Raw genomic sequence first — 27040 nt, forward strand, 5'->3', positions numbered from 1 at the left:
GATGCACCACAGAGGCAGGCTGCATCGCACCAGCATCCACCACCCACTCCTCAAAACTTGCGAGAATCTCTGCAGGAACAATGGCTGTTATTGCCTCAACATGAGATTGATGACATCATCACAGCATGCCCTGTCGTTGCCAGGCCTGTATTGCTGCCAGAGGTGGTCACACCGCATACTGAGCACAGTAATCAGTTGCCGAATCGTGCTTGCAAATCCGTTAAGTCAGAAATAATGAAGAAAATTTTTCTCTTATCATTATGCATGTTGCAGTTGTTTACACTCTATATTATATATATTATATCTCATTTACTATCACCTGTTTATATTGTTTTGTAGCTAAATAAACACAATCTTGCAAACTTTCCATTTCTTGCTTTAATTTAGGACACCAGTGTGTTTATCCTTCTTGAAATTTATTTTTGAAAATGATTTCATGACAAATATTAAAATTATATCCCCCCATGAACCATGGACCTGGCCGCTGGTGGGGAGGCTTGCGTGCCTCAGCGATACAGATGGTCGTACCGTAGGTGCAACCACAACGGAGGGGTATCAGTTGAGAGGTCAGACAAGCATGTGGTTCCTGAAGAGGGGCAGCAGCCTTTTCAGTAGTTGCAGGGGAAACAGTCTGGATGATTGAGTGATCTGGCCTTGCGACATTAACCAAAACGGCCTTGCTGTGCTGGTACTGTGAACGGCTGAAAGCAAGGCGAAACTACAGCCGTAATTTTTCTCCGAGGACAGGCAGCTTTACTGTATGATTAAATGATGATGGCATCCTCTTGGGTAAAATATTCCGGAGGTAAAATAGTCCCCCATTCGGATCTCCGGGCGGGGACTACTCAGGAGGACGTCATTATCAGGAGAAAGAAAACTGGCGTTCTACGGATCGGAGCGTGGAATGTCAGATCCCTTTATCGGATAGGTAGGTTAGAAAATTTAAAAAGGGAAATGGATAGGTTAAAGTTAGGTGTAGTGGGAATTAGTGAAGTTCGGTGGCAGGAGGAACAAGACTTTTGGTCAGGTGAATACAGGGTTATAAATACAAAATCAAATAGGGGTAATGCAGGAGTAGGTTTAATAATGAATAAAAAAATAGGAGTGCAGGTAAGCTACTACAAACAGCATAGTGAACGCATTATTGTGGCCAAGATAGATACGAAGCCCATGCCTACTACAGTAGTACAAGTTTATATGCCAACTAGCTCTGCAGATGATGAAGAAATTGATGAAATGTATGATGAGATAAAAGAAATTATTCAGGTAGTGAAGGGAGACGAAAATTTAATAGTCATGGGTGACTGGAATTCGTCAGTAGGAAAAGGGAGAGAAGGAAACATAGTGGGTGAATATGGATTGGGGCTAAGAAATGAAAGAGGAAGCCGTCTGGTAGAATTTTGCACAGAGCATAACTTAATCATAGCTAACACTTGGTTCAAGAATCATAAAAGAAGGTTGTATACATGGAAGAATCCTGGAGATACTAATAGGTATCAGATAGATCATATAATGGTAAGACAGAGATTTAGGAATCAGATTTTAAATTGTAGGATATTTCCAGGGGCAGATGTGGACTCTGACCACAATCTATTGGTTATGACCTGTGGATTAAAACTAAAGAAACTGCAAAAAGGTGGGAATTTAAGGACATGGGATCTGGATAAGCTGAAAGAACCAGAGGTTGTACAGAGTTTCAATGAGAGCATAAGAGAACAATTGACAGGAATGGGGTGAAAAAACACAGTAGAAGAAGAATGGGTAGCTCTGAAGGATGAAGTAGTGAAGACAGCAGAGGATAAAGTAGGTAAAAAGACGAGGGCTATTATAAATCCTTGGGTAACAGAAGAGATACTGAATTTAATTGATGAAAGGAGAAAATATAAAAATGCAGTAAATGAAGCAGTCAAAAAGGAATACAAACGTCTCAAAAATGAGATCGACAGGAAGTGCAAAATGCCTAAGCAGGAATGCCTAGAGGACAAATGTAAGGATGTAGAAGCTTTTCTCACTAGGGGTAAGATAGATACTGATTACAGGAAAATTAAAGAGACCTTTGCAGATAAGAAAACCACTTGTATGAATATCAAGAGCTCAGATGGCAACCCAGTTCTAAGCAAAGAAGGGAAGGCAGAAAGGTGGAAGGAATATATAGAGGGTTTATACAAGGGCGATATACTTGAGGACAATGTTATGGAAATGGAAGAGGATGTAGATGAAGATGAAATGGGAGATAAGATACTGTGTGAAGAGTTTGACAGATCACTGAAAGACCTGAGTCGAAACAAGGACCCGGAAGTAGACAACATTCCATTAGAACTACTGACGGCCTTGGGAGAGCCAGTCATGACAAAACTCTACCATCTGGTGAGCAAGATGTATGAGACAGTCGAAATGCCCTGACTTTAAGAAGAATATAATAATTCCAATCCCAAAGAAAGCAGGTGCTGACAGATGTGAAAATTGCCGAACTATCAGTTTAATAAGTCACAGCTGCAAAATACCAATGCGAATTCGAGCTCGGGGAAGATCAGCTTGGATTCCGTAGAAATGTTGGAACACGTGAGGCAATACTAACCTTATGACTTATCTTAGAAGAAAGATTAAGAAAAGGCAAACCTATGTTTCTAGCATTTGTAGACTTAGAGAAAGCTTTTGTCAATGTTAACTGGAATACTCTCTTTCAAATTCTCAAGGAGGCAGGGGTAAAATACAGGGAGCGAAAGACTATTTACAATTTGTACAGAAACCAGATGGCAGTTATAAGAGTCGAGGGACATGAAAGGGAAGCAGTGGTTGGGAAGGGAATGAGACAGGGTTGTAGCCTCTCCCCAATGTTATTCAATCTGTATATTGAGCAAGCAGTAAAGAAAACAAAAGAAAAATTCGGAGTAGGTATTGAAATTCATAGAGAAGAAGTAAAAACTTTGAGGTTCGCCGATGACATTGTAATTCTGTCAGCGACAACAAAGGACCTGGAAGAGCAGTTGAACGGAATGGACAGTGTCTTGAAAGGAGGATATAAGATGAACATCAACAAAAGCAAAACGAGGATAATGGAATGTAGTCAAATTAAATCGGGTGATGCTGAGGGAATTAGATTAGGAAATGAGACACTTAAAGTAGTAAAGGAGTTTTGCTATTTAGGAAGTAAAATAACTGATGATGGTCGAAGTAGAGAGGATATAAAATGTAGACTGGCAATGGCAAGGAAAGCGTTTCTGAAGAAGAGAAATTTGTTAACATCGAATATAGATTCACGTATCAGGAAGTCGTTTCTGAAAGTATTTATTTGGAGTGTAGCCATGTATGGAAGTGAACCATGGACGATAACTAGTTTGGACAAGAAGAGAATAGAAGCTTTCGAAATGTGGTGCTGCAGAAGAATGCTGAAGATGAGGTGGATAGATCACGTAACTAATGAGGAGGTATTGAATAGGATTGGGGAGAAGAGAAGTTTGTGGCACAACTTGACTAGAAGAAGGGATCGGTTGGTAGGACATGTTTTGAGGCATCAAGGGATCACAAATTTAGCATTGGAGGGCAGCGTGGGGGGTAAAAATCGTAGAGGGAGACCAAGAGATGAATACATTAAGCAGATTCAGAAGGATGTAGGTTGCAGTAGGTACTGGGAGATGAAGAAGCTTGCACAGGACAGAGTAGCATGGAGAGCTGCATCAAACCAGTCTCAGGACTGAAGACCACAACAACAACAACATCACAAGGAGTGTTTTCCAGATTATTATTATTCAAACAGTAATTTATGTTTAGCTGATTACCATAATGCAGTTTCTCCTTCTGCAGAATTTGGGGATTTAAAGTATTATGTTCCCTGTCATAAGAAACATGTTTGATTTTATTTAATATGAAATAACTTGGAAGCTTTGTTTGTATAAAAATGTGGCCATGAAGAGTGATTACATGTCACTCAAAAAACTATGTCCTGGTTAAGTTTAACAAAACAGATATGAATTTCCCAACAGCTATGAAGAAATGAGTGTCAATTATATTATGCTAATGAAAAATTAAGTCATTATAAAATGTATGAAAGGAGTCTATCCACATTATTGGTGACATTGTGGAATAGAAGTTGTGTCTGTCCTTTTGGGCAGTACCGAAAAAACAGATACCATATATTATTTGTGAAGTATTGGTACAAATACTCTAAAACTTAAACCATTGTAAACACAGATACACAAAACAAGATGTAGAAAAGCTTGTTAATGAATTGTTATGATTTAATTCAGGTTGTGAGTTGAAATTTTTTCTTTTTTAAGGCTTTTTTTGAGCCTTGAAGTCTTCCTGATGTTTCTAATGAGAAATCAACATAAAATATGTAAGGGAGCAAGTTATAATTTTGTATGTATTATGGCAATTTCAATATGTTTACATTTAGGACAAATATTCACTAATGTTATTTACATTGAATAAAAAGTAAAGTTTGTTGAACAATAACTTTGTTGTTGTCAGGCCACTCTCTGCATTAGTCTAATCTGTGCAGGTTATATCATCTCAGCATAACTGCAACCTACGTCCCTCTGAAACTGTTTGCCACTGTCAAGCATAGGTCTCCCTGTACACTTTGCTTCACTGCAGAAAAGATGACTTCTTGATGCCTCAGAATGTGTCCCACCAAGTAATCCCTTATTTTATTTAAGTTGTGCCATCAATTCGTTTTCTCCCCATTTTAATTCAGTACCTCTCATTTACTATGTAATCTTTAGCATGTTTAAAGAGCATCTATTATATTCTTATCTGAATCGTTTATTATTCACATTTCACTCCAGACAAATACATTCAGAAATCCGTGTCTGATGTTAGAAAATTTCTATTTTAGAAGCGTTTTTCTTGTTATTCCCATATCAATTCTACTTTGGCCACTGTCAGTTATTTTACTTTCCTCATAGCAAACTTCATCTACTACTCATGGCATCTCATTTCCTAATCTAATTCCCTCAGCATCAACTGATGCCTTTGGAATAATATCATAGGCTCCCATTTTGAACACAACACAAATTTCTTAACTGTAAGGACAGGGCCACTTATAAAAAGTGACAACTTCATGAAAGCTGGACAAGTTCAAACAACAAAGATAAGCAACAGCAGAATTATTGCAAGTAAGTGTATATAGCTTCCATGCAAATGCTGCCTACAGATAGTTCTTTCACTTCTGTGTGTCTTTATTAGCATTAATAATTGACAATTAATTTCACTACTGTGTTCTGATAACTCATTTTGAATCATGTAATACTGTAACATGTGTCACAACATTAAAAAAAATGTGGAGTTATTGTTACATCTTTATCTTCATGTTTGGGTCTATCGCTCATGTAAGAGAAGTTCCAGCATTTGTAAGTGTGAGCATATATAATCAAATCTGATTGATACATACCTCAGGAGTCGAAAACAGTGAGAGCCACTCTGGATTGATAATTGACCGAAATCCACGAATAAATGCAGCTGTCTGGTCCTTAATTTGTGTGTGCATACGAAAGTGTGCCATCAAGTGTATGTAATTTATTCTGGAAAACCATACATAGATACATGCATACATACATATGCCACAACAGAGAAAAACAATATATTATGCACAAGATGAAAAACTGAAAACATTCAAAATAAAACCAATGATCCTTCTAAGGAAAACAAATTATATACAGCAGTGGACTTTTGAAAACAAATATCCAATGCTACAAATGTTCAACACAATTCTCAGAAAAAGATCATTCTTTGGTGAAGTCAAATATGCAATAAGCCATAAGGAACACGTATTTAGTCATTTTTTTGCATATTACAATAGGCATAAAATGTATTAATCCACTAAAATCTGTAGCTGACTAACAGGACAGAGTCGATAGTTTTATCAACATGCACTTCCATCTGTGTCGTGAATGTCATGTGATGATACACAATATTGGAGCACGTACACAACAATATCAGAAATACTACTCCCTACTTATAATTAATCGTTAATATTGAAAATTTTATACAGTTGTCATTATCTGGGTACTATTTAACACAAAAATCAGAAAGATTTTTATGTTACTTTCAAAACTGATTAATATACAGGATTCCATTCTGGAACATCTAACTCCATTATTAGACAACTTGGTCATTGGATAAATAAGACTGCCCTGATGAAACTTCAAGAAAGACAGCTAAAAAGCATAGTTCCAAGTAAAAAATAGAATGCTACTTCACGTTTTGTGGCCTTTGACTGACAGATGACCAACTCAATTGTGTACTCAAAAATAATTAGATAGCAGAGTTGGGGATTAAGATGACCTCATACACTTGATCAACAATATTTACACAAACTAGGACTTTCTACGTGTACACATCAGAAATCATTTTAGTGTGGTTGAAAGTAGAATTCTGTGCACATACATTATTGCAAGCAATGCAACAGTAATGAGGAACCTGGACAAAATGGCAGATAGTAAGAACTACTGATGTTAGTCGCTAAAATATTTTTAAGTCTTATGCATTACAGGAAAACAAATATAAACTCAGCAAGTGACATTGATAGCAAACATAAAAGTCCTGTGATCATCCAAACATTAATGAAAAATTTGAATTTTTCCAGGATGTGTCACGTCATTTCAACGTGTAGCAAATGTGAAGGTTAATTGAATGATAATGGATGCCACTAGGAAGAAAGATGATCTACACACCCTGCCCCACCACACACTGTTTAAGTCCCAACTCGAGGAAAGGACAGCAGCATCGAGGATGTTCGAGAGAGTCCTTCTCACCGGTTCTTACGCTGGTAGTTTGAAATTGAAACCTATATTGAGCTAAATGTGAAATCTACTGCACTAAACACTGTTAAATGATAAACATCAAAGGTATATTTTCACACAGAAGAGCTAAAGCCCTAATTTTTGGGGCAATAATACTGAATTGTCACGCAGTTCACCGAACAAATGCACTGGCGCCAACACTTGCCACCATTTCACAATTTTGTATACGAAAATTAATAAGCACCGGCAATAAAAATATACGCCAAAGAAGGAAAATATTGCTGAACCTGAACATATTCTAAAACATCTCGAATTAGGAGTGACCACTACAGTTCTCCCCACATGTATAATTGCTCAGCTCTTTGAGGGCCTTTCCATTTTTCCAGAGGGCTCAGTTCGGGACGAAGGAGACGAGTACACTTGTCGAGCAAGATTTTGGTTTACAGCTGTTAAGTTTTCACGGCCAGTGTACCCTTGAATTCTATATTAAATTAAGTATATTTTTGTTTGGCATGATGTCTGTGTGCAAATAATGAGTCTGAAAATGAAGCAGATACATTCCACAATAACAAAAGTTTACATCAGAAAAAAACTTATGGTCATTAATTGTCATGCCATAGTATACTCTAAGAAATTAAATGTAATTTTTAAAAGGACTGGTGCATGGCACACCGAAAAATGTAACAGAAAACAGTTAGGACTAGCTTTCAAGGTCTCGGTCCTTTTTCTACAAAACAGCACACACATTCACATACACAACTACACACGCACCCAAACGTGCACACCCACTATAGTGAAGCAGCTGTGTCATTGTGCGGAGCACGTACAGCAACTGTACGGTCAAGTTTGGGATTTCCTACTATTCGGCAGTTACCATTCATTCGTGCAGGTGGGCAATTGATTACTTGTGATGCCCACATAGAATGGTGCAGTATACAGTTTGTTTTTGTGTAGCACACTTTTTTGCAGCCTGCAGTGCCATTGTAGAGCAGCCAGTTAGTACTCTCAGCACATTCTTTGTCACTGTGATGTGCACTTATGTTCTGTGAGCTAATGTTCATATAGCAGCTTTAACTTTTCAGTGACTTCATTTACTAATACTGCCTTCAGAGCCTATTAAAAGACACCAGAGCTTGTTTCCGGTACCTCGTTTGCCGACTAAAGGTAGACAAGGACTGCGACTGCCGTGTACGAGAGCAGGGAGAACCGGTCACCGTCTGTCGGCCACAGTCGACGGGCTTCGAGCTGTCGCTTGGGACCACTGTGGTGTCGGGGCACCTGAAGCAATCGATGCGGCACCTCCGGAGCCTACGGCACCCTCTAGGATCCTCGGCACTGCCGATTCGCAAGTCCTGGCCAGTCGACAGTTCACTTATGGTGATCAGCAGACGGCGGTAGGGTCGTGACTCTCTGGGCGGAAGGCAAAAGTGGGTACTGACCACACAGCTGTATCCTTATATCTTAAATAATAAGTCTGACATACTGCCTCGAGCTCGAAGTACATTTTTACCAGCACGGGACAGGATGCCATGCTCATTAGGAATGGGGCCGATCTTCCCGAGAGATCTGGAAAGATGCAGTGGGTAAGACTGCTCATCACTGGGAGCTCCGATGTTACACAGGTGACGGAGCCCCTGAGGAAAAGACTCGACAGGTCGGGAAAGGAGGCCGGTGCCCACTCTGCCTGCCGAGTAGGCTCATTCCAGCTCTGCCACCGGTGACTGAGCACACTGGGTGCACCGGGCTGCAAACTGTGACTCGTTTAGGCATAAATGATGCCCAATGCTCAAGTCCGGAGCCCATCCTCAGTTCCTGCAGGTGGCCGAGTGATTTGGTGAAGACAGCAAGCCACACCTGCAATGCTATGATGCCTGATGCTCAAGCCCGGAGCCCATCCTCAGTTCCTACAGGTGGCAGAGTGATTTGATGAAGACAGCTAGCCACACTTGCAGTGCTACGGTTTTGCAGACCTGTTCCTAGAAACGACTGCGGTCCTCTGGTTTGGGGCAGAGTGGAAGGGTCTAAACCGGAGGCAATGGTTTTGGATGTAAATTTTTTGACCTCCGCTATTGAGTAGATAATTGTAGGGTACCTCTTAATAGCTGCAGGAAGCAGCTACTAGTGTAGTATAGTATGTGTGACAGGTGCGTGTGGTATATAGGTTAGAGAAACCCCTCCACAGGCCTGATAAGATGGGTTCTCAGTCCCGAGTAGCATTTGTCGTGAAAATTCTGAGAAAAAAAGGTTAATATATGTTATTAGTCAACTGCAGGAGTGTGTGTGGACAGCTGGCTGAAACCAGAGGCTAATAGCAATGAAATTCTAAATTCTTATTGGAATGTTTATTGGGATGATAGGTCAGATGCTGCTGGTGGTGGTGTGTTTAAAGTAATGAAAAGTACAACAACATGTGGTGAAATTAGTTCAGACTGTGAATGTGAAATGTTGTTGCGGAACAGTTGAGGGGAAACTTGGAGAGCATTTCACACGAATTTCCTGGTTGTTTTATAGAGTTAGGTGGAGATTTTAACTTACCACCTATACACTCAGAGACTAGAGTGATGAGGATGGGTAGTCGAGACAGAGAATTGTGTGAAATTATTCTAAGTGCCTTATCCGAAAATTGTCTTCAGCAGTTAATCAGAGAGCAGACACATGAAGACAACAACTTAGACCTGTTGATGACAAACAGACCTGAACTTTTCAACTCAGCTAACACAGAACAGGAAATCGGTGATGGTAAGGTCGTTACGATGTCACTAAATATGGCTGTAAATTGAAATACAAAAACAGTCGGGGAGATCTTTCTGTTTAGCAAGAGCGATAAGAGACAGATTTCAGGTTACCTTACAGTCATCATCAAAATTTCATCTACAGCAGTGATTATATTGAGCATACATGGAGAAAGTTGGGGGGCATCATTTAGTATGTCTCAGACAAACACATCAATAGCAAAATTGTGAGGGATGGAAAACACCCGCTGTGATTCAACAACCATGTCGGTAAGCTGCTACGAATGCAAAGAGAGCTTCACTGCAAATTGAAATGTAACCAAAACATCACAGATAAACAAATATTAAAGTTACCTGAAATTAACATAAAGAGCTGTGCATGAAGTGTTCGAGAAATACAAAAGCAAAATTCTAGCTACCTACTTAACAGAAAATGCTAAAAACTTCCGTTAAGTTAGTTAGCAGATTGAAGCCACCTGTTTATACACTCTTTGATCATAACGGCACTGAAACAGAGAATGACAAAGAAAAGGTCGAAATACTATTTTTATTTTTTATTTATTTTTTCCAAAACTGTTTCACAGAACAAGATCACACTCTACCTCCTCCTTCAAATCGTCACATGAATGACAAAATGACAGATATCAAATAAGTGACCGAAGGATAGAAAAGCAATTGAAATCACTCAGCAGAGGACAGGCCACTGGATCTGACAGGATACTAGTTTGATTCTACAGAGAGTATGCAAAACAAATTGCTCCTCTTCTAGCAGCTGTGTACCATAGGTTTCTCAATGAGCAGATCAGCCCTGTCGACTGGCAAAAAGCACAGGTCATTCCCACTGTCAAGAAGGGTCGTCGAACAGCGTACAAAATTAACCTGTGTCTCTAAAGCCAATCTGTTCTAGAATTTTGAAACGTGTTTTATGCTCACACATTATGGCATTTCTGGAGACCAAAAACCTCCTCCGTAGGAACCAACATGAGTTCCAAAAGCAGCAATCATTCGAAAGACATCTTGCTCTGTTCATCCGTGAGACACAGAGAGCAGCAAATACAGGAACCAAGACAGATACTGTGTTTCTTAACTTTCAAAATGTATTTGATAGTTCCGCACTGCTGCCTAATGAACAAAATACAAGTGTATGTAGTATCAGACCAACACTATGGCTAGAATGAAGAGTTTCAAGCAAACTGTGTGTCATTCTGAATGGAGAGAAGTCTTTAGATATAAAAGTAACTTCGGGCATGCCCCTGGGGAATAATATAAAACTACTAATTTTCACTTTTAAGTGACCTGGTAGATAATGTCGGAAAATTCCTGAGCCTTTTCGTGGATGACGCTGTCGTACACACATGTTGAAATGAAACGCAGGCATGCAGGCAGAGGCATTCAGGCAGAGGATTGATCCTTGGTGCAACAGGGTGTATATGCGGACAAGGAAAAAAAAAAATCCTAGATTTTTCTCAGTTTTTCTGGTTAAAAATACACTTTCTCCCAGATGAGAACACACTTTTTCCATGTTATTAAGTGATCGTATATATTCCCTCGGAACTGTAAAACTTATGAATCCTTTGAATGGTTACGTTTTATACATGGGTGTAGAATTTCCAAGTGCTTTAGAAAATGAAACTCAGGGAAGGAAACTCCCTTTGGAAAGATTTTTGATGTGCAGCAACATGTGTGCTGCATATTTTCGTATTATGAAAGTATAAATTTGAATTCCACCAAAAACCGCAGGTTACCTTCCGAACCACTGTAATAGACATTGTGATGTGCTTTTGTAAGCCAGTTATAGCTCATGTCACGTGATCCCACCAGCCGATGACAGCAGATATTCAGACCACAGGACATGTGATGTAATCAACTAATAGCAACATCACTGTTAAGTAGGGTGGATACACAAACAGGAAAAGTTAATGTTTTACCTTACTATACATAGTGTTGCTACAAGAAAAGCAAAGCTTTCACATATAATATTGGTCTCTAAGGTTAATAAGCTGCAAGAGAAGCTAAGCTTTCACATATAATGTTGATCTTTTTTGCGCGTGTTACACTTAATGATTATCGCACAAATGGGGCAGTAAAATTTTTAGTCCTGTGACTTGTCCTCAAAGTTTTCCACAAATAAATTAGCTACTGCACAGGAGAGAGAGCTTCCCTTAGCACTACATCAATTTGCTCATAATAACGACATGAATATCTGATCTTCTGGGCTCGAAATACTTCTAAATGGCTCGTCATCAAACGCTCTGTGATTTAAGAAAGTCATTGAACATTCTCGCACATATTTCAACTTGCATAAAAGGAGATTTATTTTGAAAGTAACACTTTTCAAACTACTATTCACAATGAAACTTCCTGGAAGATTAAAACTGTGTGCCGGACCGAGACTCGAACTCGGGACCTTTGCCTTTCATGGGAAAGTGATAGTCTCCTTTCGCAGGCAAGTGATAGAGCACTTGCCCGCGAAAGGCAATGGTCCCGAGTTCGAGTCTCGGTCCAGCACACAGCTTTAATCTGCCAGGAAGTTTCATATCAGCGCACACTCCGCTGCAAAGTGAAAATCTCATTCTGGAAACATCCCCCAGGCTGTGGCTAAGCCATGTCTCCGCAATATCATTTCTTTCTGGAGTGCTAATTCTGCAGGTTCACAGGACAGCTTCTGTAAAGTTTGGAAGGTAGGAGACAAGGTACTGGCAGAAGTAAAGCTGTGGAGACAGGGCGTGAGTCGTGATTGGGTAGCTCAGTTGGTAGAGCACTTGCCCGTGTAAGGCAAAGGTCCCGAGTTCGAGTCTCAGTCCAGCACACAGTTTTAATCTGCCAGGAAGTTTCATATCAGCGCACACTCTGCTGCAGAGTGAAAATCTCATTCTGGTACCATTCACAATATTTTCCCACGACCTGTTAGAAATAGGTTCGTTTCAGTAGTCGTCAGATAACAAGTGCCCCCGCGCTTTGCCAACTGTTATGACGCAGGAAGTCAGTACGTCCATATGTGTAAACCATTAAAAGATCTTACATTATGTTATAAAAGATAAAAGGCAACAGAGGATACTCCAAGAGCATCAGAATTTCGTGAACCATACTAAAATGACACATTTAAAGTGCATACTTATAGATCACATTTGTATGCCCCGGTTCCCAATGAAGTAGGTCTCAACCTGATATTAAGATTTTCAGTGTGGGTTTTGGAATGTAAATTTTCTTGGAGTACTAATACTGTATTAACTCATTTTTGGTTCTTTATTATGGGATACTGCCATATGTGCTAGAAGATGAAAATGTGCTCAAATGGTTCAAATGGCTCTGAGCACTATGGGACTCAACTGCTGTGGTCATCAGTCCCCTAGAACTTAGAACTACTTAAACCTAACTAACCTAAGGACATCACACACATCCATGCCCGAGGCAGGATTCGAACCTGCGACCGTAGCAGTCGCACGGTTCCGGACTGCGCGCCTAGAACCGCGAGACCACCGCGGCCGGCGATGAAAATGTGCACTTGAAATGCAGTGAGCAGTTGAAATTACCCAATAGTGTGGAAGTAAACACTTTGTTTCAAACACGATGCCTCAGAGTAAAAGATTAAAGCCAAATTTCTTTAGCAAACCGACAAAAATAACTTCATTGTCTGAAAGGCGATTAAAGCATAGCTGTCAGAAAAGTGGAAATCCCTCCCCCCTCCCAGCCCCAACCCGCTCCCTCAAGTGTTTGAGATATGTAAAAAATATAAAATAACTAGTTTTCAAAAATATGTTCATTTTGTAGCACACATCTTTCTGAAGAGTCTGATACATAAAACATATATGTTTGAGGAAATGAAAGACATGTTATTTGGTCTTAAGTGTGACAGAGTGCAATGCCATCCCTCTTTACACAGCATTCTTCTATTGCACGTCATTGTATTTCGCTCCATGGGATTGAAAGGTGTATATTTTTTACTGGATACCATCAAACTATATTCAGGACAATGGAAATTAAAATGACCTGTGGTGCCTCTCCCGCTCCCAGTCGCCCGGTTTGACATACTGGCCCTCGTTTTGCTTTTTTTGAGGAGACTGGCAATTAATACTGGATGAGATTATTTGCAATCGGGAGAACAAGAAATCTTCAGAAAATTTCCACTCTTTATTGCTTGTTAGCTAATAACTTTCTGTTTTGGGTGACATAAAATTAAATACAGGACACACAAAACCATTAAAGACAAGAGACAAGCAATATAGTACACATTTATTGAATCCTTAGGTGCTAGCATTGTTTTCTATGTAATCTTGCTACAGCTTTACACAGTGCACTTTCCTTTCTGCGACAGAGTCTATTGCCTCATCGAAGTTTGTCAAACGATTTGCTACATGAAAAATCTAAATATCGTCTAATACTGTGTAAGCTGTTAATACAAATAATACCCAAGACTGGTGTGGTTTCTCAAACTGATTATGTCTATTTTGTCACTGTCTGCTAAATAAAACAAAATAGGCCTTTCTAACACTGCAGAAATTGTAACACACACCAAATAAATGGCGCCAATGGTCATTTTTATAACACATCAGAATATAATTCATGAAGATCAACATAAAATGCCTATTAGGCCTACTACAAGCAAAAAGCTTTATGTTAGAAAATAGTTTCACATTTCATTCATACGTTCTAGTTTCTCAAGCACGAGATCGAAAAGTAGTAGTACGAGATTTTAATATACATTTGGAATCGTCATATACTTCCCTACTTTGTGTGATATCCCTGTTTTCTCTCCTTCCTCGTTCTAACAAACAATCTTGTCATGACTAATTCTGGAAATATTTCTGCCTTTGTCAAAACTTACTCGCCAGTTAACTTCACTAACCCTGCCACAATCACCGGTTTAGTTATCCCTGTTTATTCTCCGGTTAGGCATTGCTATGTTCCTACAAACCATTTTCCGCACTACTTCCAGAATAGAACTTCCAGAATAGACGGGGACTGTACAACTGGCCCTTACTAGTGTAGCGATCTAGCCGAAGATTTTCTGACAAAATTTTATTTTCCTTGATACACCGAGAAGATAATACGTAATCTTTCTTACTTGTTATTCCTGTTAGTCGATTATTTCCACTCTGGTAGTCTGAATCTATGGATTTCCCTAGTAATTATAACAACGCTGATCATTCGCAAACCCAGTCAATCACATAATCAAGACAGCGATTGGCGTTCACTCGTTCGGCTTTACTCCGCTCAGCTTGTATAGCCCCGGTCCCCTTTTGCCTGTAGGGAAGTTTATTTCTAGATGCGACGAAGATTCCCCTGACAGCGACATCACGTACACAATGCATGCATTCAAAAATCAACTTATTTTTTTCTTTTTTTTTTTAAACCATGGAATCAAACTGCAGATGTCATCGGTCCCTAGGCTTACACACTACTTAATCTAACTTTAACTTAGGCCAAGGACAACACATACACCCATTCCAGAGGGAGGATTCGAACCTCCGACGGGGGGAGCCGCACGAACCGTGACAAGTAGCATCAGACCGCACAACTACCCCGCGCAGCTTATGATTAATTCAGAAATCAACTTACAGAGTGTGTTCAAAAACAAGTAGGACTGCGCATCAAAATAATATGAGTAATTGATAGACCAATGTGCACTGGATGCTAGGCACTTTGTGAAACTACATTTTTACTCCTCTCTCCCAGATCCGCACCTGTTGCGCATGCATGAATCTTGCGGCTTGGGCATGGCAGTAATATTTTTCCCGGTTGCATCTAGCTGCTTGCTGTGACTGCTTACACAGCAGCAGCCACATTCTGTAGCCAGAAATGGAAGAAGGTACTACTCATGCGCCACTCAACTGTGCATGCGCATGAGCCCGCTCGTAACTGCTCAAATGAATCTAATGTAAACAGTTGTGACATCACGCTCATCGGAGGCAAATTGTTGTTATGAAGCATTGCATGGTCTTCCTAAAGCCTTTGACACATTTTGCTGTTGGCAAACGCTTGTATGAGCACTGTGCTTTGTTGTTGTATATGGCACATTTCCTTTGCAATTTATGTTTTATTTTCGGCCCACGTGGAGGTTTATTAGGTATCATTCTTCCCACAAACCATATGCAACTGGAACAGAAAAATGGGGAAATGACACTGGTACACAAAGTACCCTCCACCACACACCCTAAGGTGGCCTGCAGAGCATAGATCCAGACGTAGATGTATAACATGGCTGCTTTGACACAGGGCCCTGATTCCTATTGGTGAGGAGATGGCTGCAGCTGAACTGTGGTAGGAGTTGGTGGGTGAATGTACGGTACAGGTCCTGCACACAAGTTGACCACTTGAGAAGTGTGATTTAGTGGTTGGTTAACAGGATTATTGGTGTCAGAGGAGGTGATGATATGGGAGATCCGTTTATGGATGACCTGGATAGTATATTCTCTGTCAATAAAGGCTCAGCTGTACACTGATAACATTACCAGGGTCTTCACTGACAGAGAATATCCTACCCAGCTCTTCCGTAAACATATTTCCTATGCCATCCCCCCCTCTGACACCAAAATAACACTGTTAACTAGCGACTTATCAGCATTCCTCTGATCATCCACTACCACCTTGGCTTTGACAAACTCAACTACATCCTTTTCCAGGGCACTTAGTACTTCTCGTTGTCCCACGAGATGATGGATATTGTACCAAAACATATACACCATCACCCAATGTAGTGTTCTACCACCCACCCAACACACAGAATATTCTTCTCCATCCCTATTCCTATTATGCTCCCAGTCCTGTAGTCCATGATCATTCCCTTGTTGTTGACCTGTCCCATACATCCACTCACCACTTCCCACCACAGTCCAGTCACAGGCATCACCTACCCAATACAAGGCCACATGTGAGAGCAGCCATGTTATAAATCAGCTATACTGCAATTATTGTACAGCATTCTATGTAGGCATGACAAGTAACCAAATGACCACTTGCACGAATGGCCACTGGCAAACTGCAAACTTGACTGTGCAGCTGCCATACTGCAATTATTGTACAGCATTCTATGTAGGCATGACAAGTAACCAAATGACCACTTGCACGAATGACCACTGGCAAACTGCAAACTTGACTGTGCAGCTGCCAAACGAGCTTCACACCGCAACACAATTTACAGCATGGGCCATTTGGATAGTCTCTTCTGGCATAAGTTCTCTGAAATACACAGGAGCTCTCTCTCCACCATACCCTGCACGCTCGCAAACCCCTGGCCTAAACCATCACCAACTTGTTTCTTACTGTCTCACCTTATCTTTCCCTTCTCTCTCCTGTCCACACCACTCCTTCCCCATCCACATCATGTACTGCCTTCTCCCATCAGTCTTTTATTCACCCCCCCCCCCCCCCCCGTCCCAAGCAGGCTCGCTCTTTCTCCCCCACTTTTTTCAAACCATCTCTCTTTCTGTCTTCTCTCTTTCTCTCCCTCTTCGTCAATACCTTCCCCTTCTTCCTGCCAGCCTTCCCCCCCCCCCCCCCCCCACCTCCTCCCTTCTCTGGCTCTCTATCCCTAACAAGTTCAGACTCCTTTTATTTTGTTGTGCAGTCACTGAGTCATATGGTATAAGATCTACCTTACACAAACCTGCTACCCCTTCGTTTCCTCGTGTGTCCTTCCCACCCTCTTTCCATCTCCATCTATCCTGACAACTGCTTTCAATAATCAATTTTCAATAACCAATCTAGCCTCTACTGTGGGCATCTACATTTGGATGCCTGTGTGGTTGGGTGTGAGAATGTGTGTACTCTTAAAAGAAAAAGAGCAAGAACTCAAAAGCTAGAGTATCTGTTTTCTATTAGATGTTTTCGTGTGCTGTGCATCGGTCCCCTATCCCCTTTCTCTCCCTTGATGTGATTTTCCACCCAGGAATTTCCATTGTTATATTTCTTGCATATTGTGTGGCTTTTACACACACACACACACACACACACACACACACACAACTTACTTGTTCTCATTAGTCACAGGTACAGCTTTTCCTCCAGGAATTAATTCGTGGGTCACCAGCCTCCCAAGGCAGTCTTCATCTACTGAGAATGTTAAATCTAGCTCCTGGACATCACCCTGGTGATGTTTGATAAATGTCAAGCTTCTGTACAATTCACGATCAAGTGACGGCAACTCATCCATTGAGCTATAAAGAACTTGATTCTGCTGCCCCAGTAACTGGCTCAGGAAGAAAGATGCAAATGGGACATCTACAACAATTCCCTGAAAAATAAATAAATATATTGCTGTAAGTCCATATTCAATCAAACAAAAAGTTACATAAATTAAAAATGTGTACACAAATACACTCCTGGAAACTGAAATAAGAACACCGTGAATTCATTGTCCCAGGAAGGGGAAACTTTATTGACACATTCCTGGGGTCAGATACATCACATGATCACACTGACAGAACCACAGGCACATAGACACAGGCAACAGAGCATGCACAATGTCGGCACTAGTACAGTGTATATCCACCTTTCGCAGCAATGCAGGCTGCTATTCTCCCATGGAGACGATCGTAGAGATGCTGGATGTAGTCCTGTGGAACGGCTTGCCATGCCATTTCCACCTGGCGCCTCAGTTGGACCAGCGTTCGTGCTGGACGTGCAGACCGTGTGAGACGACGCTTCATCCAGTCCCAAACATGCTCAATGTGGGACAGATACAGAGATCTTGCTGCCAGGGTAGTTGACTTACACCTTCTAGAGCACGGTTGGGTGGCACGGGATACATGCGGACGTGCATTGTCCTGTTGGAACAGCAAGTTCACTTGCCGGTCTAGGAATGGTAGAACGATGGATGTACCGTGCACTATTCAGTGTCCCCTCGACCATCACCAGAGGTGTACGGCCAGTGTAGGAGATCGCTCCCCACACCATGACGCTGGGTGTTGGCCCTGTGTGCCTCGGTCGTATGCAGTCCTGATTGTGGCGCTCACCTGCACGGCACCAAACACGCATACGACCATCATTGGCACCAAGGCAGAAGCGACTCTCATCGCTGAAGACGACACGTCTCCATTCGTTCCTCCATTCACGCCTGTCGCGACACCACTGGAGGCGGGCTGCACGAAGTTGGGGCATGAGCGGAAGACGGCCTAACGGTGTGCGGGACCGTAGCCCAGCTTCATGGAGACGGTTGCGAATGGTCCTCGCCGATACCCCAGGAGCAACAGTGTCCCTTATTTGCTGGGAAGTGGTGGTGCGGTTCCCTACGGCACTGCGTAGGATCCTACGGTCTTGGCGTGCATCCGTGCGTCGCTGCGGTCCGGTCCCAGGTCGACGGGCACGTGCACCTTCCGCCGACCACTGGCGACAACATCGATGTACTGTGGAGACCTCACGCCCCACGTGTTGAGCAATTCGGCGGTACGTCCACCCGGCCTACCGCATGCCCACTATACGCCCTCGCTCAAAGTCCGTCAACTGCACATACGGTTCACGTCCACGCTGTCGCAGCATGCTACCGGAGTTAAAGACTGCGATGGAGCTCCGTATGCCACGGCAAACTGGCTGACACTGACGGAGGCGGTGCTCAAATGCTGCGCAGCTAGCGCTATTCGACAGCCAACACCACGGTTCCTGGTGTGTCCGCTGTGCCGTGCGTGTGATCATTGCTTGTACAGCCCTCTCGCAGTGTCCGGAGCAAGTATGGTGGGTCTGACACACCGGTGTCAATGTGTTCTTTTTTCCATTTCCAGGAGTGTACAAAGACATATGCTATGTACTAAAGAAGAAAAGCATCTTCTCACCAAATACGGAAGAGAGAGCAGTCAGGAGCCATACGTCCCACCACATTTACCCACCCAAGCTTGCTTGTGGCCAACTGCTCTGTTCCGTTGCCCACATTGTGGGTAGTCAAGCTCATCCACTCTGGAAACAGAGTGCACGCCCCGTGATATGTGAGGCCTATAGCTCGTTCAGGTGTCCGGCCGATGTATCGAATTATATATAAAAAACAGAAAGAAACTTCCACATGGGAAAAATATATATTAAAAACAAAGAATCCAAGACTTACCAAGCGGGGAATCGCTGGTAGACAGGCACAATAAAATAACACACAAACACACACACAAAATTTCTAGCTTTCGCAACCAATGGCTGCTTCTTGAGGAAAGAGGGAAGGAGAGGGAAAGACGAAAGGATGTGGGTTTTAAGGGAGAGGGTAAGGAGTCATTCCAATCCCGGGAGCGGAAAGACTTACCTTGGGGGGAAAAAGGACAGGTGTACACTCGCACACACACACATATCCATCCGCACATACACAGACACAAGCAGACATTTCATATATATGTATGTTACTGACTGACCAAAATTGGAGTATGTTGACTTTCACCTGTGAATGTCAACAGACACCAAATACGTCGGTGGAAGATAAAATATTTCAGTACATTGTTGTACATTCAGACTCTCTCCGGTGTGTGTCGACAATCACAGATATGCTCTGTCGGAGGCCAAAAACAGAAGAGTCAAAAAACAATAGAAGCTCTCTCCTGCCAAATCCTTTGTTCTGCTCAGAGTCAATCAGCTTTGTCAGTCTTATGCAAGATTTGATAACGTGAGCAACGTTTTCTTAATTTTTTTTTCCGATACCCTAATTTATACTAAATAGATACTGCAGTAAATCGTGATCTTTTTCATGAAAAGTTAAATGAATTAATTGCGGGTGAACGAGAAGACTATTGTTTTTATTTTTCTCAAGAAAAGTATTCTAAAATACTTTCTGTAGTGGTTTCTGCTAAAATTAAATGCAACACACCTTTGAATTACAGATGATTAAAATGTTTTGATGTTTTAAAAATTAATGATGAAGAGGAGTTAATTGTACCATTAAAACCAGGGAAACGAACATACAGTATTATGTTACCAATGAAGAATTGTACAGTATACTATATGAAACATACATCAGAATAGGCCACGAAGGAAGAACACGTATGCTTAAAGAGTTGCAAGTTAAATACAAAAATATTACATATGAAGTTGTAATGTTGTATTTAAATTTATGCAAGCAGTGTTAAATGAAACACAGTGCTCCTAAGAAAGGTATTGTTGTGAAGCCAATGGTTAGTTCTGAATTAAACTCAAGATGTCAAGTTGATCTAATAGATCCACAGTCAAACAGAGATGGTGAATATAAGTTCATAATGGCGTATCAAAACCATTTAACTAAGTTTGTCCAGCTACGACCTTTGAAAACTAAAAGAGCTGAAGAAGTAGCGCATCACGTTCTTTCAATATTTTTAACATTCGGTGGACCAGCAATATTGCAATCAGATAATGGTAGAGAATTTAGTAATCAAGTCATATCCGAAACATGTGCTATGTGGAAAGATGTTAAAATAGCTCATGGAAAGCCTCGTCACAGTCAAACACAAGGCTCAGTTGAAAGGGCCAATCAGGATATACAGAATATGCTAACTTCATGGAAGAAAGATAATGATACAAATAAACGGTCAGATGGTTTACCTTTGTTCAATTTACCAAGAACTCTACATACCACGAAGGAATACACCAAAGTCCTTACGAAGCCGTGTTGGCGTTAAAGCAAAAAGAGGCATTTTTTGCCTGGAGAACAAATCGCAAATGTTGAAACTGAAGAACAACTCAAAGAAATTGCCAATACTTCTGAAACCGAAGAACACCTTGATGAAACTGTGAATACTTATAAAAAAATTGAGCGGTGGTCATACCGAAAACCATATTCCAAAGAAAAATATTGAAGAGGCCCTACAACCTACATCATCTTGACATCAAATTCTGTCTTAAAAACACGGGTTGATTTCTACAGAAAGAGCGGCTGTGAAAGAAAATCTTCTACTGCAAGCAACAAAGATGTTACGAACCCCACAAAAATAATTTCCTCCTGCTCAAATGGGTGATCATGTACTAATACAAGTCCCTGATGTCGAATGTGATCGTACAGATAGCCGAAATGTGTTAGCAGTTGTTGTTGGAATAGAAGACTCTGACTTCTATAAACTGGCAAATAAAAATCAAGCAGCTTTACACACATAATCAGTTGGTAATTTGTAAAGCAAAGTTACTTTCCATAGATGAGATTTATTTTCAAGAAATATCGCTGAGAGAAGCGGCTGCAGCTAATTCGGGAAGCGGGGGACAAAGCTAAACACACTGTCATTGAAAAAGGAAGTGTTCCACAAATAAATGCAGGTGTAAAAGCAAGGGCTCTTGTGCAATTCAAAGTGTCATAATAGTTTGAGTTGTTGCAATAAATAAAATTTGAATCACATAAGTAAGTAATTTTTTATAACTATTATTTTCTTTTCTCATGTAGAATGTTGTGTATTTTAAATTCTTGGTCATTCCTTTCAGAAAGAGAGGCGAAAATGTTATGTCACACTTGTGACATTTTATAGCGACTGAATTATGTAGAAGAAAATACAAATCTCCAACATGTTCAACATTCACCATTAGTGCATGGTGAATGTCAACATTTACCGCTGTAAGTCAGAAATAAGGGTATTTAGCAAATATTCTGGACATACACTAAACGACTATGTGAATGTTGACATTCACAGGTGAAAGTAGACATTCTCCAGATTTCGATGTTTCACTGTAACATATATAAGACTAGAATGGGTTATATATCCCGCCAAAGATAAATTAACGAGTTACTTTGTTGCAAGGATAATGTTTTGACACATCATTAAACACCTGTAGGAAATAAAATATGAAATACGCTCTTCAATTTGTCAATTCCTGTATCTTCATGGTTTTGTTTCGATAAGTGGTAGTGTACGGACGTAAGCTCTGATCTGTCGTACCACCGTTGTTAAAAAAATGTGTATTTCAACCGTACATTAAAAGTGTTATAAAAAGTTATTAGCAAGAGCAAAATTAATTTGCACATTTAAGACATCCACACCTATAAGACATCGACACCTATCTGTTCATAATTTCATTTGCTGCCGAGATCCTGCATCAAGAGTTTTAGAGCAGACAAGAAGAACTTAACGCAATATCCGGAGGAGCAATCCTGCATCATTATTGTCACAATCAAGACTAAGCACAACAGAATCAATGTGAAGCACTACATAATGCTAATTATAAATATTGACCTTGAATGTATTGATACTGATACTCAAGGTCTGTTGACACTGGTATCAGTTAAGGTTCACACAGGATTGTGTATAGATTCATAAATTACCTTCAAATTTCATTCAACTACTCTTTCCAATCAATTTTTCCAATTATTCATGCAATTATTAATCAATTTCCATCATTAAGCCACATCACTATTCATCGAGCCTCTGATACAACATACTTTGGTGTAACAGGGAAACAGAAAGCACAGGGAATGGGGGAATGCAGCCGTACGCAGAAGTTCAGTGCAAGACAATGTGTTAATCTGATCATAAGCACTCCACAATTTCTTTGGATTTCTTGATAGTGAATTTGGGTTGTTGTACATTATTATGTCCGAAATATGTATCGAACAGCAAAGATCTTCCCAATGTCTGAGGATCAGATAATGTGAGGAAGAAAAAAAACAAGCTTCTTAGCTTGTATTTATCACAAATTTCTCACCCATTCAAATTTCCAAGCGACTGAAAACCAGTGCCGGTGACTGCTGCAAATACAGAGGGTAAGAGAACGGACCCACTGTATTACAGCGCAATACTCATAACATCAGTTTTTCTCGCTTCAAATACAACGTATTTCCTCGGCGCCGTGATGTATATGTCAACAAATCAGCACGGTTTTAGAAAGCATCGCTCATGTGAATCTCAGTTTGCCCTTTTATATAATCGAAGGAAGCATTCCACGTAGGAAAAATATATCTAAAAACAAAGAAGCTGTAACTTACTATACGAAAGGGTTGGTATGTTGTTAGAGACGATATAAACAATGAGAAATACACAAAAACACACACAAATTTCAAGCTTTCGCAACCCAAGGTTGCTTCATCAGGAAAGAGGGAAGGAGTGGGAAAGACGAAAGGATGTGGGTTTTAAGGGAGAGGGTAAGGAGTCATTCCAATCCCGGGAGCAGAAAGTCTTACCTTAGGGGGAAAAAGGACAGGTATACACTTGCACACACACACATATCCATCCGCACAGACACACACAGGCAGACACATGTAAATGCAAAGAGGTTGGGCAGAGATGTCAGTCGAGGTGGAAGTACCGAGGCAAAGATAATGTTGAATGACAGGTGAGGTACAAGTGGCGGCACCTTGAAATTAGCGGAGGTTGGGGCCTGGTGGGGTAAAGGGAAGAGAGAATATATTGAAGGGCAAGGTCCCATCTCCGGAGTTCTGATAGGTTGGTGTCAGTGGGAAGTATCCAGATAACCCGGACGGTGTAACACTGTGCCAAGATGTACTGGCCGTGCACCAAGGCATGTTTAGCCACAGGGTGAGCCTCATTACCAACAAACACTGTCTGCCTGTGTCCGTTCATGCGAATGGAGAGTTTGTTGCTGGTCATTCCCACATAGAACGCTTTAAGCAGCTGATCGTAATAACATCTGTTACCATTCAGTCTCCTCCTAACGGCAATTGCACTACCAGAAAGCATTTACAATGCGCGTGCGTGCACATGCATGTGCATCTGTTCACATTTGTGCATTGTATGAATAGATTTAAAAGACAAGCAACAATAGAAACTGCATTAAATATCACTGTGAAATGTCTATATGCAATTGTAAGTTACAAAATCCATTTTCACTCAACCTGTGTCCTGCACGTTGGATTAACTAAAGTTTTGGTGGATGAATTACTTCTAAAATACATTTAAACAATGGAAACCTGAGTTAGCAACGTCAACAAACAGGAAAAGACAGAGTGCTACTTTCTGTACAGAAGACACGTCAAGTTGCAGACAAGCATAAATAAAGCTATCGGTCACAGCCTTCATCAGTGGAAAATAAAGGACACACACACACACACACACACACACAAAAGCAAGCACATCTCATGCACACTACTGCCAACTCCAGTATCTCAGAGCAGAATGCAACTATAATGTGGGATGCAAGAAGCAGTCTGGAGGGGGTGGGGAAGGGATAGTAGTGCACGGTTAGGGAGAGAGACGAATGCTGTCTGGTACAGAAACTAGACTGACAACAGCCGCAGCGTCAGGAGGTTGTGGAAGGCTCCAGATGGCTAAGGTAGTAAAGCAACCATTGGAATCAAGTGTGTTATGTTCAGCTGCTGATTGTGCCACAGGGTGATCTATGTTGCTGGTGGCCACAGTCTGGCGGTGGCTGTTCATCCTGGTGGACAGCTGATGGGTGGTCATACAAATTGTAGTACAGCTAGTAAATGACATGGCTACTTTCACAGGTGGCCCAGCTCTCGACGGTGTAGGATAAACCTGTGACAGGAGTGGGAGAGGAAGTGCAGGATGGGTGGATTGGGCAGGTTTTGCACCTGGGTCTCCCACAGGGATGTGATCCTTGTGGCAAGGTATTTAGATTGGCACAGGGATGGACTAGGATGTTAGGGAGATTGGGTGGGTGTCAGAACACCACTTTAGTAGGGGTGGGAAGTATCTCAGGTAGGGTGACCCTCATTTCAGGGCATGATGATTGGTAATCAAAGCCCTGGTGAAGGATGTGGTTCACTTGTTCCAGTCCAGGGTGGTACTGGATGATGAAGGGGACACTCCTTTATGGCTGTTGCTTGGGGATGATGGAGGGATTGGGGGTACGAGGGGAAACGACATGGAAGATCTGTTTGCTGACAGGTCTGGGGGATACTGCCTTTCTCGGAAGGTACCCTCATCCTGACATACCTTTGCATTTTGTTTTTCGTATTTGCCCTTGTCACACAAACTTTTGATCTTCGGCCTAACCCCCCTCCCCCCCTCGCATATTTTTTATGTATCTGTGCATATGTTTGCATTTCTGTGTGTCTTTACATATTTTTTTATGCCTCTTTACATGTCTATTTTCTTATCCAGCTCCTCTCACAACTATCAACACCTATTTTGCTCATTTCTGCATCATTCTCATTTCCTTTGCACCATTCCTGCCACAATGGACCCTTGCTCCATCTTTCTGTGCCAGTTCAGAAAAGTACCCCTTTCCCTGGCTAAAATCCAGTCCACATCCTGTTTCTCAAATTCTGCCTAAACCACTGAATCCCCCCCACCCGCAAATGGCTTAACTAAAGATTCCTTCCTCTGGATCTCACACCTCCCTTTGCAATAACCTACACCTTTTCAGATTCCACCAATCTCTGTCTCTCACAAAACTGGTACTGCAAAAACACATCTCCATGGCACAGGCATCCCAGAACCACCTCTGCTCCTTCCACGAGATACTACAACTTTGCAGTCATCACACCTCCAAAATTGAATCCCTTGGTCTCCAGCACCTGGAGGTGCATTCATTCCAGATGCCACCTGCCTGCTAGCTTCCTACTGCCACCTCCGGCCACCACTACCCAGCCACTGTCGTATCAACAGTGCTCCTCCTCGTCCACCACTCACAGTGCTAAACCCTCTCTGGCTGGCCTTTTCAATTTGCCACATCCACGAAAACTCCCTAGCAACCTCCACCAAATTCAGACTCAAAACATTCCTTTAATACTGTTGTTAACCTTTCCACCAAAACCCCCAGCTCTGCAGTTGTTTCAGTCCTACGCAATGGCCTCACTTTTAGCCCTATACCAAAATTCAGCTGCCATCTCTTTCACACCAAGAAATCCCTGCCATTCACCCTGACCAGCCACCAGGGATGGGATACCTGCAGTAACAAAAACTTCCTTGTTCAGTATATTGTGTGTCTCATCAGGGCATTCAGAGACAGGCACTATCCTCCAAACCTAGTCTGCAAAGAGATCTCCTGTGCCATTTCCCGTCAAACCCCCAATCCTCACACCATCCCCCAACAAACATCCTAGACTGGAACAACTGAACTACATCCTTCACCAGGGCTTTGATTACCAATTGTCGTGCTCTGAAATGAGGGTCACCCAACCCGAGATACTTCCCACCCCTCCTAAAGCAATGTTCTGTCACACACCCAACCTCCACGACTTCCTGCTCCATCCCTATGCCACTCCCAATCCCAAACCCTTGCCACAAGGATCATGTCCCTGTGGAAGGCCCAGGTGCAAAACTTGCCCAATCCACCAACTCAGCATTTGCTATTCCAATCCTGTCACAGATTTACCATATCCCTTCAGGAGCCAGGCCACTGTGAAAATAGCCATGTCGTTTACCAGCTCTGCTGCAATCACTGTACAGCTTTTTTATATCAGTATGAATACCAAACAACTGACCACCAGAATGAACAGTCACCACCAAACTGTGGCCAAAAGAAAAGTAGACTACCCTGTGGCACAACACGCAGCTGTACATAACACACTTGATTCCAATGGCTGCTTCACTTGCCGAGCCATCTGGATCCTTCCCTTCATCAACAACTTTTCTGAACTGTGCAGATGGGTGTTATCCTTGGAACACATTCTCTGTTCCCGTAACCGTCCCGGCTTCAACCTATGGTAACATACTCTCCCAACACCCTCCACCCCACAGTTTCCACCCCTTATGCCCTTTCATCTCCTCCCACTTTTGTCTT

General features: G+C 41.7%; 1 protein-coding gene across 1 annotated transcript in view; it reads right to left on the reverse strand.

Moving 5' to 3' along the window:
- Positions 1-27040, reverse strand: part of LOC126323250 (ubiquitin-protein ligase E3B) — a 280679-nt gene that overhangs the window by 63459 nt on the left and 190180 nt on the right. Inside the window, exons 13-14 of the mRNA XM_049994667.1 lie at positions 17446-17708; positions 5393-5522 (exon numbers count right to left, since the gene is read on the reverse strand). Coding sequence (XP_049850624.1) covers positions 5393-5522; positions 17446-17708 — 393 coding nt within the window. The remainder of the gene's footprint in view (positions 1-5392; positions 5523-17445; positions 17709-27040) is intronic.

The sequence above is a fragment of the Schistocerca gregaria genome, chromosome 1 (genome assembly GCF_023897955.1).
Source record: "Schistocerca gregaria isolate iqSchGreg1 chromosome 1, iqSchGreg1.2, whole genome shotgun sequence".
NCBI lineage: Eukaryota > Metazoa > Arthropoda > Insecta > Orthoptera > Acrididae > Schistocerca > Schistocerca gregaria.